The sequence below is a fragment of the Sinocyclocheilus grahami genome, unplaced genomic scaffold, assembly GCF_001515645.1.
Source record: "Sinocyclocheilus grahami isolate Dianchi unplaced genomic scaffold, SAMN03320097.WGS_v1.1 scaffold822.1, whole genome shotgun sequence".
Classification (NCBI taxonomy): Eukaryota; Metazoa; Chordata; class Actinopteri; order Cypriniformes; family Cyprinidae; genus Sinocyclocheilus; species Sinocyclocheilus grahami.
The window spans coordinates 435478-450877 of record NW_015506001.1 but is presented as its reverse complement, the minus strand read 5'-3'; the positions used below and the strand labels follow the sequence as shown (position 1 = coordinate 450877).

The following is a 15400-nucleotide window of genomic DNA, read 5'->3' as shown; positions in this document are numbered from 1 at the left end:
GACTGATGGAGAGCTGATGGTCAGAGTGGACATTTCACACCTCTGGCCCAAATGCTGGGCTGTTCGGACAGCTTTAGGAGTGTCCAGTCTTTCATGGAGGCTGCGGTACTCAGCGTACCTCCTTTTAATTGCCCGGTTTTGTAATGTTTTGTGACACTACCAGCCAAAGTTTTGTACATACATAATTATTTTTACTATTTTCCAAATTTAACAATAATTGGAAAGCCATTGAGACTAACAAAAAAGGAAGTATGGAAATTAAACCTGTAAAGCCTGACATATCAAAACAGTTGAAGCTGAAATTGATTGATTGATCTATATTGAAATATTTCTAGATGAAACGTAAAACAATCAATTGGATGTTTTTGTCGAGTATCATATTAGATACACTGAGCTTTTATGGCTCATGCAGTATGATTTAGTGAGAAAGTGAGGCCCAAACTGAGCAAAAATATGCAATTTGGTGCAGATGCTGATATTCATTTGACCAGAAAGTAAGATGAATTTCTGATGCTTCTAATGTAAATCAGTGAGATCTTTGCAACAACAATACAGCAGATAGTTACATAAAATATTATATATAAGTATTAGTCATCACTCGATATCTGCCAATAATGTGTCTTAGTAAGATGAGATTTAAATGATCAAAACATATAATGCAATGTAATGGTGATTGAGAGATGAACACACGAACGTTCATCATATCATATTTGAGACTCACATTTGAACATGATTTTTCTATAAAATGATGCCGAGCTGCTTCGGTCCAGTAAGTGTTCATCTTGAAATATTACTAACAATATCAAAGCTATTACGTTTACTTTATAAAAATCACAAACAAGTAAAGATTTCACCTCGGAAAGACACTTTTACTTGCTAAAACGTATAAACACAGAAGGCATGTACTGTAGTAGATTTTTCAGCAAAGTTTTGATCAGGTCCATAATTTACAGGCCTTAGAAATTGTGTATCAAATATGGCACAGTAGGCTTTATAGGGTTAAAGTTTTTAACGATCCAAAACTCTGGATATTCGAAGTAAATAAATGCGTTTTGTAAATACATTCTTATAAAACGGAGAGTTCCGGTCCTTGATTCTGATTGGCTGAGCCGCGTTCGAAGCTGTTGTAAATTACTAAATATATACCTTTGTTTATGTTTGTCTGTTGCTCGGCAAAAAAATTGTTGGAACCACAACTGTTTCTGAGGAGCTACGTTGTTTGGTGGAAGAATACTGTTTTTATTAATATCATTACACTTTATTTGCTCTGTTTTATTTTGTGAAACCTTACTACGTATATGGAATAACCGTTTTATAAAAGCAATAAGCCCCGTGAAGCCGTGGTTTACAGTGAATTTATGACCGCTAAGGGGGTTTTAGACACTCCGCTTCGCATGGTGCCTAACAACGCCCCTTAGCTGTTATAAATTCACTGTAAACCACGGCTTCTTAGGGCTTATTGCTTTATTAAATATGCATAATTTATAACTTCCAATAAGACTCATTTCAAGCATTTTACCATTTAGATCCAAAAATGTTTTATGATTCATCCAGGTATAGTACAGTACATTACAGGTAACACCAACTCTGAAACAAAATGATACATTTTACTTTTAGAAGTACTGTTTGTGTTAGAAAAGTATGTGTACTATCTTTATTGTTTAACCCTGTATGTGTGTCACTGATGGATTGGATATTTCAGACATTTATGTTTTAAAGTCAAATTTGCCTTCTTTCATTTAAACGTGGTCTTGTCTAATCTTTTGTCAGGAGGTCACTACATGTCTGCCCGATTATTATAAGTGGACTCAGTATCTGTTCATCAAGCTGTTTGAGGCTGGACTGGCCTATCAGAAAGAGGTGAGAACATCATCGTCATATTTATCAGTTTTTCACATCTACTGATGAAAGATAAGTTAACTTCAAAAGATCATCTGATATTCTTACAACAACAATAATAATAATAGAAGTTATGTTTAAGGAAAAAAAAGTTTAATTCAAAATTTATCGAGCAAGGATGCATTAAATTACGGAAGTTCTAAGTGGCCATGCATTATTATTTTTTTTCCTTCTTGTTTTCTCGTTATAACGACTTAATTTTCTCGTTATATCGATATAACGAGAAAATTAAGTCATTATAACGAGAAAACAACTCTCGTTATATCGATATAACGAGAAAATTAAGTCATTATAACGAGAAAACAACTCTCGTTATATCGATATAACGAGAAAATTAAGTCATTATAACGAGAAAACAACTCTCGTTATATCGATATAACGAGAAAATTAAGTCATTATAACGAGAAAACAACTCTCGTTATATCGATATAACGAGAAAATTAAGTCATTATAACGAGAAAACAACTCTCGTTATATCGATATAACGAGAAAATTAAGTCATTATAACGAGAAAACAACTCTCGTTATATCGATATAACGAGAAAATTAAGTCATTATAACGAGAAAACAACTCTCGTTATATCGATATAACGAGAAAATTAAGTCATTATAACGAGAAAACAACTCTCGTTATATCGATATAACGAGAAAATTAAGTCATTATAACGAGAAAACAACTCTCGTTATATCGATATAACGAGAAAATTAAGTCATTATAACGAGAAAACAACTCTCGTTATATCGATATAACGAGAAAATTAAGTCATTATAACGAGAAAACAACTCTCGTTATATCGATATAACGAGAAAATTAAGTCATTATAACGAGAAAACAACTCTCGTTATATCGATATAACGAGAAAATTAAGTCATTATAACGAGAAAACAACTCTCGTTATATCGATATAACGAGAAAATTAAGTCATTATAACGAGAAAACAACTCTCGTTATATCGATATAACGAGAAAATTAAGTCATTATAACGAGAAAACAACTCTCGTTATATCGATATAACGAGAAAATTAAGTCATTATAACGAGAAAACAACTCTCGTTATATCGATATAACGAGAAAATTAAGTCATTATAACGAGAAAACAACTCTCGTTATATCGATATAACGAGAAAATTAAGTCATTATAACGAGAAAACAACTCTCGTTATATCGATATAACGAGAAAATTAAGTCATTATAACGAGAAAACAACTCTCGTTATATCGATATAACGAGAAAATTAAGTCATTATAACGAGAAAACAACTCTCGTTATATCGATATAACGAGAAAATTAAGTCATTATAACGAGAAAACAACTCTCGTTATATCGATATAACGAGAAAATTAAGTCATTATAACGAGAAAACAACTCTCGTTATATCGATATAACGAGAAAATTAAGTCATTATAACGAGAAAACAACTCTCGTTATATCGATATAACGAGAAAATTAAGTCATTATAACGAGAAAACAACTCTCGTTATATCGATATAACGAGAAAATTAAGTCATTATAACGAGAAAACAACTCTCGTTATATCGATATAACGAGAAAATTAAGTCATTATAACGAGAAAACAACTCTCGTTATATCGATATAACGAGAAAATTAAGTCATTATAACGAGAAAACAACTCTCGTTATATCGATATAACGAGAAAATTAAGTCATTATAACGAGAAAACAACTCTCGTTATATCGATATAACGAGAAAATTAAGTCATTATAACGAGAAAACAACTCTCGTTATATCGATATAACGAGAAAATTAAGTCATTATAACGAGAAAACAACTCTCGTTATATCGATATAACGAGAAAATTAAGTCATTATAACGAGAAAACAACTCTCGTTATATCGATATAACGAGAAAATTAAGTCATTATAACGAGAAAACAACTCTCGTTATATCGATATAACGAGAAAATTAAGTCATTATAACGAGAAAACAACTCTCGTTATATCGATATAACGAGAAAATTAAGTCATTATAACGAGAAAACAACTCTCGTTATATCGATATAACGAGAAAATTAAGTCATTATAACGAGAAAACAACTCTCGTTATGTTGATATAATGAGAAAATTAAGTCATTATAACAAGAAAACAACTCTCGTTATGTTGATATAACGAGAAAATAAGTCGTTATAACGAGAAAATAAGAAGGAAAAAAAAATAATGCATGGCCGCTTAGAACTTCCGTATTAAATTGATCTAAAGTGACATTTATATTTTTACAAAATATATTTTTTTACAAAAAATATTTCTATTTTAAGTACAGTAAATGCTGTTTTTTGAACCTTCTGTTCATCAGAGAATCCTGAAATGTAAAAAATATCATAGTTTCCTCAAAAATATTCAGCAGCACAACTGATTTCAACATTGATAATAATCAGAAATGTTTCTTGAGCGATCCTGTGGTTCCTCTGCAAGAACAGCTGTGTGTATTTCAAGAGAAATGACTCCATACATCCAGTAAAAATCATATTGACACCAGGTGATCAAAAGTCATTTAGCAAAAACGATCAATAAAAGTCAGTGTTAGAAGAGAAAAGATCCAGCAGTATCTGCAGATTCGACCTGCTTTAGTGTTTATATCTAATGCATGACATTGAGATATCTGAAGTGAAGTGTTGGAATGCGTTTGAGGCGCTGGTGAACTGGGACCCTGAGGATCAGACGGTTCTGGCAGATGAGCAGGTGGATGAGAGCGGTCGCTCGTGGAGGTCTGGAGCTGCTGTGGAGCAGAGGCTGCTTAAGCAGTGGTTCATCAAAACCACCAACTATGCCAAGGTACGACAGCCTGCCTGCTAGTCAATTTCACAAATATACTGTGTATAAAAAAAACAAACAAGAAGTAACATCGAATTAACATTAATTAATGACATTTTAAAGTAGAAGATTGAAATAAGAAAATATACAATAATCTGTTTTATTTACTTTGGAAAAAAAATGTTTTTACATTGTAATGAAAATAAAATATCAATATTTCTTTAGATCAGACATCACTATGTGATGCAAGCCAGTTCTGAGTTGTTGTTTTTCAGCGGATCAATCAGACTAATTCATAAATTAGTCAGAATTATTTTTTTGTGAATTATTTGGAATTTAAATGGTTTTATATATATTTATACATTTACATTTAGTCATTTAGCAGATGCTTTTATCCAAAACGACCTACAAATGAGGACAATAAAAGCAGTCAAAACTAACAAAAGAGCAACAATATATAAGTGCAAATGACAAGTCTCGGTTAGCCTAACACAGTACACGTAGCAAGGTGTATATATATATATATATATATACACACACACACACACACAAAGAAAAACAAGTAGATAGAATAGAAAAAATAGAAAGCTAGTGTTTTTATTTGGTGTTTTTTAAAATAAAAATAGAAGATAAAATATATATATATATATATATATATATATATATATATATATAAAAATACAGCTATGGAATAATTTAAGAGACCACTTGAAAATCTCTGGATTTACTAGGTACGAGTTTGAGTGAAATGTTAATATTTGTTTTATTCTAGAAAGGTCTGAAAAAATTTCTTCCAAATTTCAAATAAAAATATTGTTATTTAAATCTTTTTTTTTTTTTTTTTGCCAGAAATGACAATTGGTCCAAATAACAAATGTTTTTCCACCAAATATTGATTTCTTAATCACTTCAGCTCCTTTACTGAACACCATTGAAGACTTTATATTGGGTGGATCAAATTAAAATATGCTTTTTAAGGCGTCTGATGGAGTTGACACAAATTAAGTTACGAAGTGAATAAATATACATTTTTGGAAAAAAAACATTTCCTTTCCAAAAAAATTTGAAAATTACAAAAAATTTCCTTTCTCTACAAATATATCAATTTATAAATAATGTATCATTAAATAATAAAAACTCACATTTTAAAACATATTTTGTCACCCTGGAGCACAAAACCAGTCATAAGTGTCAATTTTTCAAAATTGAGATTTGTACATCATCTGAAAGCTGAATAAATAAGCTTTCCATTGATGTATGGTTTGTTATGATAGGACAATATCTTTTTTTTGAAAATTGAAAATCTGGAATCTGAGGATGCAAAAAAATCTAAATATTGAGAAAATCATCTTTAAAGTTGTCCAAATGAAGTTCTTAGCAATGCATATTACTAATCAAAAAATAAGTTTTGATATATTTACAGTAGGAAATTTACAAAATATCTTCATGGAACATAATCTTTACTTAATAACTTAATGATTTTTGGCATAAAAGAAACATTGATCATTTTGACCCATACAATGTATTGTTGGCTACCCCAGCGACTTAACACTGCTTTTGTGCTCCAGGCTCACATATATACAGCTGCAGCTATGGAAAAAATTAAGAGACCACTTGAAATTTCTCAGTTTTTCTGGATTTACAATTTATAGTTATGTGTCTGAGTAAAAAGTAATAGCTGTTTTATTCTGTAAACTACGGATGACATTTCTTCTGAATGTTAAATGTTGTCATTTAGTGCATGAAATGGCAATTAGTCAAAATAACAAAAAAGATGCCATGTTTTCAGGCATGTTTACATTCAATTTTAGACAGCAGCACAATATCAGTGTTTTAACTTCAGAAGGGTTAAATACATCCTCTAGATTTTTTCCAGTTTTCACTCTATTATGAACAATCCAATTCCTACATTTCTTAATTTTTAATATTAAACATATATAACCTATGTTGTTTGAGCACATAGACATATTATCATGTAGTGCCGTTCATGTTTTACTGTTTTAAAACATTATACTGAAAAAAGAATAAAATCTTTATTTCAAAATGAACAGAAACCTTCATCTGACAGAGTTGACAAAGGTCCAACTGATTGACAAGACAGCAAATTATGACAACTAGCTAATTTTTAAACTGATATTTAAATGAAATGAATACAATAATCCTTCTAGTGGATGTCTCAGTCTGAGTCTCTAGTAGCTCACAAAATACAAGAAGCTTATGTTCGGTTCAGTGTAATGGTCAGCATTGTTATGCGCTGCCCTGTAGCAGCAACAGAAACGTTCCTAATATGAATCCAAAGGATCTGTAGGCTGCCTTTAAACCTCATCAGTTACTGTAATTGTACAGTATTGTAAATTGTATTTATTGAATAATTGTATAATTGATGTCAATTGTATTTGTGCCTGACCTGCATGCCTAAAGCAGTGGTCAACTGGCATATTCGCTCTCTATGACGTCCATAACATCAGGATTTACTGTTGCTGTGATCTCATGTGAGTGACAGGTTGTAATAAATAAATAAATAAGGCATGTAAATCAGGCCAAATATGTATGTAAATAAAATCGTGAAACAGCGGAGTTGACATGTTAAAGCTGGGACCGAAGAGACCTCATACTGTTTTTATCAAATTAAAAAAAATATACATGTGTATATATATCCTTATCTAGTATTTACAAATAACTATGGCAAAAGACATGACAATTTTTTTTTAAATCTAACAGATCTGAATTTTAAAGTCTTTTTACAGGGTGCCATCATAATATTCCAGAACAGCATGTTTTTATGAGATATTCAGATTTGACAATCAAATGCTCTCAGTTACAGCAGTGTGGTTCATTGTGAATCCACACTAACATGCCTGCAATTTATTACCATACAATATCTGCTGCAGGGAAGCTGGCTCGAGTGCTCTCCATCTTAATTATACTTCCTCTATTTAAAAATATATATATATATATTCCACCCACACAATAACTGGTTAAAAGTCCTGTGAGTCTAAATCAGTTTAACCACTCAAGATCTCACGGAGGAGGCCTGTCTGAGCTGAAGATTTGGAGGCTTATGATGCCCTCGAGTCATGTGCAGATTATCATATTTACAAGATGACCATACATGAACGCCACTGCAGTGTGCTAATTATCAGTGGAGGCGTCGGTTAAAAAATCATGTTGGAAGCAAATTGGTATTGGTCTTAATTAAGTTTAAAATGCGAATGTTGGCTGTGGAATTCAGTCTTATGTAATGAAGAATAGCAATAAAGCTTGCCATAAAATATAACTCATTTAGACAGTTCAAAACAACAGACCTGTGCAATGAGACTTTCCAGTCATTCTCTGTGGCAGCGCTGAATAGATCAATTACATAATGCATTGATTGCACGCCTAATGCACTTCCTTTGCTCTTCATTTTGTTTTAACATTCTTAAATCAATGTGCATTGATTTGAGAAGGATTGAGACATTTTGAGAAATGACTTAGGATATTAAATCTCGTTTATCAAAATTAAGTGAGTTTATGCTTAAAGGAACAGTTCACCCAAAAATGAAAATTAGCTAAAAATGTACTCACCCTCTGGTGATCCAAGATGTAGATGAGTTTGTTTCTTTTCAGATTTGGAGAAATGTAGCATTGCATCACTTGCTCACTCTGCAGTGAATGGGTGCCGTCAGAATGAGAGTCCAAACAGCTGATAAAAACATCACAATAATCCACAAGTAATCCACACCACTCCAGTCCATCAGTTAACAGCTTGTGAAGCCAAAAGCTGAAACAAATCCATCATTTAAGACATCCATAATCCATAATATTGCTTTCTCAAGTGAAAAATGAGTCTTGTCTGAATCAGGAGAGAATCTGCACAGATCAAGCACCGTTTACAAGCCAAAACAGTCCAAATGAGTTCAAAACAAATGTGTGGGTGGATTTTGTTGGGAGAGAACAACAGAAGGACTTTTTCACTCGAGGAAGTGTTATTATGGATTATGGGCTCCATTTGTATTTTAGCTGGAAACAACAGTTTTAAGTTAAAACATCTAAATGATATATGTGTTTCTTACAAACACATCTTTTGGCTTCACAAGGCATTAACTGATGGACTGGAGTGGTGTGGATTACCTGTTGGATTATTGTGATGTTTTTATCAGCTGTTTGGACTCTCATTCTGACGGCACCCATTCACTGCAGAGCATCCACTGGTGAGCAAGTGATGCAATGCTACATTTCTCCAAATCTGCTGAAGAAACAAACTCGGCTACATCTCGGATGACCTGAGAGTGAGTACATTTTCACAGATTTTTTAAATTAAATTAAATTAATCTTTATTTTTTGGGTAAACTATCCCTTTAAGAAAGAAAGATTATCTTGTTTTCCCTTTGAGTAAAATTTTTTTTCTTACCGCACTGAATAACTTTTTTCATTGTTTTAAGATTGAATTTAATTTTGATACATATAGGCCCGGTTTCACAGACGGGGCTTAGACTAAGCCAGGATTAGGCCATAGTTCTATTAGGACATTTAAGTAATTTTTCATAAACATGCCTTAGAAAACACATTACTGGTGTGCATCTTGAGACAAAACAAAAGCACTGATATATTTTAAGATCAGTCAGTGCAAGTTTCTTTCAGTTGACACAGCTTAGACTTACATTTTAGTCTGGGACTAGGTTTAAGCCTTGTTTGTGAAACCGGGGGTTCAATTTTTAAACAAGACTTAATATCATGTCATTTTGCTTCTCAAGTAAATGTATGTTGATGTAAGAATGTTTAGATATTTGTACACTGGAGAGCAAGCACAAGAAAAAAATATTGAGTAAGAAAATCACTTTTTTTGCAGTGTTTGTAAGTGCAAACAGAGGAAAAAAGGATATGGCCATATTTTATTGATAAATGGCAGCATTAGCTCAGTTTTAAGAGGTAGTAGTTGACAGGCATCAACAGGAGGTCATTCTAGTTCTCACTCAGCATCTCTTCCCTCGTGAGCTGATTGAATGGAGCCCTGTGTCCTGTGCCAGGAAAGTCCCAGTTGAATCAACCCTGGTTCAGATTGACTCCATGTGAGGTGTGAACGGCAGCTGGTTTGCTTGGTTGCACTGGGATTGAGAGCCTGAGCTCTGCTGGAGGGGAAGTGGCACTTCTGAACCCACAAATGTATTTTTTGTTCAGTACTGCTATTATATTGTGTAAAAGCTATTATTATACAACCTATAACTTGCAAGCTTGTTCATTCGATGATCCTCAAAAGCACAATGCCTGGCAACCACCCATAACACCACTTTTCTTTAGAAAAAAATAAATAAAAATTCCGCACTGTAAAAAATGTTTGTAATTTTTACAGATAAAATGACAACTGGTGGTAAGTTGCTATGGCATATACGATAAAAATTTTACATTTTTTAAATGTCAAATGATATGTTATATTCTACAGTAATAATTTACAATAAGGTCCTGTTAGTTAATGCATTAACTACTAGTATTAACTAATAATGAGCAATAGCTTTGTTACAGTATTTGTTCATCTTCAACTTAATTAAAATACAACTGATAATTGTTAGTTTATGTTAGCTCAGGTCCATTAAATAATATTAAGTGATGCAGCTTCTGATTTCAATAATAAATGTCAACATTAACTAATAAATGCATCCAGTTTGATGAATAAACTCATTTTGACACAGATGGGAAGTTTAAAGGGGCTGGAGTAGCCTAGTTCTGCAGCTTGTTACTAGTAACATGCTAAATCATGCTAATATGCTAGGGTGACCATACGTGCTATTTTCCCAGGACGCGTCCTGGCCAGGATTTCTATATTGCCTAAAATATCTAGGTTTTGGCTTTGTTTGCGTGTGCAGACCGATCGGTGTATGACATCAAAATACCTCGAGAGCATTTTGAAAGCATAAGGAACCGTCTGTATGGTATTTTGATGTCATACACCGTTTGTGTCTAGTTGCTTCCTGTTTAGAGTTCCAGATCAGTTCAGTTTTGTGTAGGATGACGCTTTAGATCAGTTCAAAGCTGCTCACTGAAACAGTATGCAAGTGTATGTTGATTCACTCTCTGTCTCTGTCGGATGTGTTGAAATGACACAGCATGTTCCTGCGATTCACAGAGACTCTCATTTCCTCAGTAGTGGAGGGGTGTGTGTGTGTGTGTGTGTGTGTGTGTGTGAGTGTGTGTGTGAGAGAGAGAGTGTGTGTGTGTGTGTGTGTGTGTGTGTTTATTTGTGCATATCTGAACATTTGTCCTGCCCATTAAAAATGTCATTTGGCGAAACCAGAAGCAACATGTTTCTTACACCTTGTATAAATGTGAGTGCACACATCTTTATCATTATTTTGAAAGCTGTTTTAAATATATAGCTGAAAGTGACAAATTATAAATTAATAAATAGAATTTATATTTTGGGGGAGTTGCACCACATGACATTTAACAACCTGATCTAGCCTTGCTTTGTCAAATTATCTGATATTTTAGGAGACTTGTTGGCCTTGATATGTAGTCAAGAGGGTTTAAATGATATCATGTCCTGTTATTCTACATGTTGGTTGCACCACATGATTTAGATCTGGTAGACAAAAGGTTTCCAAATAGGAATAATAATAAAAAAAGACCAGCCAAAGTTTTTATTCGCTCTAAGAATTTAATTCTTTTTTTTAATAAATAAATGTATCTGTACAAAAATATTTTAAAATATTATTACAATTTAAAAGAAGTTTCTATGTGAATATATTGTAAAATGTAATGTATTTCTGTGATGCGCAGCTGTATTTTCAGCATCATTCCTGCAGTCTTCAGTGTCACATGATCTTCAGAAATCAGTATAATATGCTGATCTGCTGCTCAAGAAACATTTCTGATTATTATCAGTGTAGAAAAGTTCTAAATTTATTTGAAAAATAAATCTTTTATATCACTTTAAATGTCTATAATGCAAAAAATGCAATACTTGTTGAACAAAAGTATTAATTTCTTTACAAAATCTTAGTGACCCCAACAGTGTACACTGAAGGAGGGACCTTCATAGAGACTTTCTATAGGATGTAGGCTAATAAACAACCACCCAGAACACCTTAGAGATACCCTTCCCACAACTCCCTAACATCATGGCGCTGAGTTTTGTGCAGGAATATTTTCACATCCAGTTCATTAAAGCGCTCTTTTCATTAAACCTTGAACATGCAGTCATGCAACGTGTTTTTTCTCCTAACAGATTACCAAACACTTGCTACCTTGCATCACTTTTTCCACCGTTTCATAGATTTGTGCGTTGCCATGGAGACTCTCTATATGGTATCAGTAATGTTCTCTATAGTCTTGTTGAACCATGTTTTATTTGAAAACATGGACAGGTTTGATAGAGAGATGTAGCTTTTGGTTTGGCTCTTCTGCCGTTCTTGACTCTTTGAGCGTTTTGTCTGCCTCTTACACCTCGCAGTGTGTCCAAGTCAAATCTAAGCGTGTTTGCAGACTGAATGCTGGCAGGCCTGATTGGCTGATAAAATCCTCTTCTGCATTACAGGCTGTGAGAATCAAAATCAGAAATTACATGGACATCTTTGGTGAACATTGTTTTTGGGTCACTGTAGCTGCAGTTTTGTAGTCAACCTGAAACAATGTGATTTTGGTAGGGTTGTAAACCCAGGGTCGGAAGTTAACGGGGGGCAAAAAATGCCACCAAAAGGAACAAAAATATCACACAAATTCAAGATAACGAGGTAAAATAGAAGCACAATTAATTAGGGTTATCACATTTAAAGTAAAAATTGTGAAAAGAAAAAAAAAGAAAAGTGTTGATGGCGGAATTAGATTTAGATCTGCTGCATTTCTATTCAGTTTTTGCAGCGTCGAGGTCTGTCAAAAAACAATTACGAATGGAAGAGGATTGACACGCTACTAAACACATGAGGTTTCTCCAGAGTAATGCTTTAAAGGGACAGTTCACCCATAAATGAAAATGTGATGTTTATCTGCTTACCCCCAGGACATCCAACATGTAGGTGACTTTGTTTCTTCAGTAGAACACAAACGAAGATTTTTAACTCGAACCGTTGCAGTCTGTCAGTCTTATAATAGAAGTGAATGGGAATCACGGCTTTGAGAGTCAAAAAAACCATACACAAACAAAACCAAATTAAACCCTGCGGCTCGTGACGATACATTGATGTCTAAAGACATGAAACGATCGGTCTGTGCAAGAAACTAAACAGTATATATATCGTTTTTTACCTCTGATTCACGCAATGTCTGAACTGTCCTGAGCGCGTTCGCGTCTTCTTCTTCTTGCTTTACGGTGGATCGCAGACTTATAAGTGCATTACCGCCACCTATCTCTCAAATGGACCATTGACACTCCTAATTGTAGATTGTAGATAGAGTGTCAATGGTCCATTTGAGAGATAGGTGGCGGTAATGCACTTATAAGTCTGCGATCCGCCGTAAATCAAGAAGATGAAGACGTGTCACGCGTCAGCTGTCGAGGGCGCGCTCAGGACAGACAGTTCAGACATTGCAGTGCATCAGAGGTAAAAAAAACTATATAAATACTGTTCAGTTTCTTGCACAGACCAATCGTTTCTTGTCTTTACACATCAGTGTATCGTCACGAGCCGCAGGGTTTCATTTGGTTTTGTTTGTGTATGCTTTTTTGACTCTCAAAGCCATGATTCCCATTCACTTCCATTATAAGACTGACAGACTGCAACGGTTCGAGTTAAAAATCTTCGTTTGTGTTCTACTGAAGAAACAAAGTCCCCTACATCTTGGATGCCCTGGGGGTAAGCAGATAAACATCACATTTTCAACTATCCCTTTGTAAGCCGCCAGTGTTTATACACTTCAAGAAGTCAATCTACTGGCTTATGTATAGTTCTCCCGAGACATCAGACTGGAAGAAAGTGTTTTAGCTGAAAGAATGACATTCAGGGCCTTTACGCAAAACTGCTCGCATTGTCTTGTTCAGAACTCATTTTGTAGAGCGCTCTGCTCAAATGAGTTGAAGATTTGAATACCGTGATTTGAGCTCTCTAAAATGAGACGGCCACATCTCTACCCCCTTCCGCCTCTTCGTGCAAGTATAAAATGTCCTTCCTGCGAGTGCGTCCGAGTCATTAATGAGTGGAGTGCCGAGGAAGCGGACAACATTTGGGGCCCTTCAATTATTTTCTATTTGTTTAGCGCTCAGGGAGCGAAGCCTCTTGTGAGTGAGACCGCTAATGGCTAGTGACAGAGAGGAGCGAGATGTCAAACCCCAACCGTTAGCTTTTCATATCCCATCCTTTCAGTGCTCGGCAGCCCAGCTGAGCCTTTCGGCCTGAACCTTCGTTATTATGCATAGCTTCCTCTTTTCCATCGTCTGCCTCATCCTTTCTCCTTCACCCCCAAGAGTTTCTTTTTTCAGCCTGCTTCTGTGTGTGTGTGTGTGTGTGTGTGTGTGTGTGTGAGGAGAGGACTGCAGTCTGTAAATCTTTAGTTTGTTAATGCAGTACATCTAGAATGCATTTGGATTTTTATCCAGCAGAGACTGCAGTGTCATTACATTTTGTGCGTGTGTGCGTGTGTGTGTGTGTGTGTGTGAATTCCTTAAGGAGAATCTACAGTATGCATCAGGGATGTGTGTGGAGTTCACCGCTCTAGTTATTTTCCAGTGTTTTTTTACGCATATACTTAAACAATTTCCCAGCATGCTGTACTCCAGCATTAAGCATTTCTGTAACAGTTCTTTAGCCTCTTCTGTGCGTTTGTCATTGCATGTACAGTTGCTCCAAAAAGTATTTAAACACTTACGGCATGCTTAAAAAATGAATGAAAGTCAGTGACATGATGCTCATTAAAATGTTTAATTTATACAAGGAATCCACTCAAGACAATGTTTTTAAATTCTGATTTAGAGAAATTATGAAGAAGCTTTAACCAACCTGAAATGGTAATGGAATTAAAATCCTGAAATTCTGTGTAATGTATTGTTTGAATAAACTTTTGTTATTATTTTAATTAAACAGTGAAGCAGGTTTGTTTTAAAATCTTATTTGAAAACAGTTTGTCCACCAAATCAGTACAGTATTATTTATTTCACATGTTTTTTGTTTTACATGTGTGAAAACCACAAAACAGTATATATTCTGAAATATATAAATAATATTTTCTATACAAAATATGCATACAAATATTTGTTAATTTGATCTTCTTATGACATTGCAAGAGTAGTTCAGGTTTACAAATGGTAAACCCTAAGAATGATATTCATAATTTAAAAAAAATCTTATTTATTTACTCCAACAATATAATAATTGTTTATATTTTTAGATAATGATTAACACTTGCATGCATTCAGTGTTTAAGCATATGTTTTTCTTAATGGTTACACTGCTTGACATTACATAAAGACTTGCATGTTGTATAAATTCTATATTTTCAGCAAAAAAGTTGTGAAACCAACATGAAAAAAAGATTGTTTCCACAAACTTGACACGTTCGTTTTGACCCACAAATGCAATTGCATTAGATACAAAATACCAAATGCTTTTTCTCTGATTGGATAGCTAAGATTGAATTTCTGTTCATTTTGCAGAGACACATTTATGTGGCCAAGAGTATATGAAAAGTTTTAACAAATTAGATTGCTAATTGATAAGTAAAAACACATGAAGTGACCCTTAGATGGAGTCAGTTCTCCCGAATGTAACTGTTTTACAGCCACAAAGAGTCACAATTCTTTCATTTAACATTAGATATATACAA

At 33.9% G+C, this 15400-nt stretch overlaps 1 protein-coding gene across 1 annotated transcript in view; it reads left to right on the top strand.

Moving 5' to 3' along the window:
- The window catches only part of LOC107562400 (probable leucine--tRNA ligase, mitochondrial), an 88083-nt gene that overhangs the window by 22397 nt on the left and 50286 nt on the right, over positions 1–15400 (top strand). The window contains exons 6-8 of the mRNA XM_016247036.1: positions 1771–1860; positions 4547–4690; positions 15231–15252. Coding sequence (XP_016102522.1) covers positions 1771–1860; positions 4547–4690; positions 15231–15252 — 256 coding nt within the window. The remainder of the gene's footprint in view (positions 1–1770; positions 1861–4546; positions 4691–15230; positions 15253–15400) is intronic.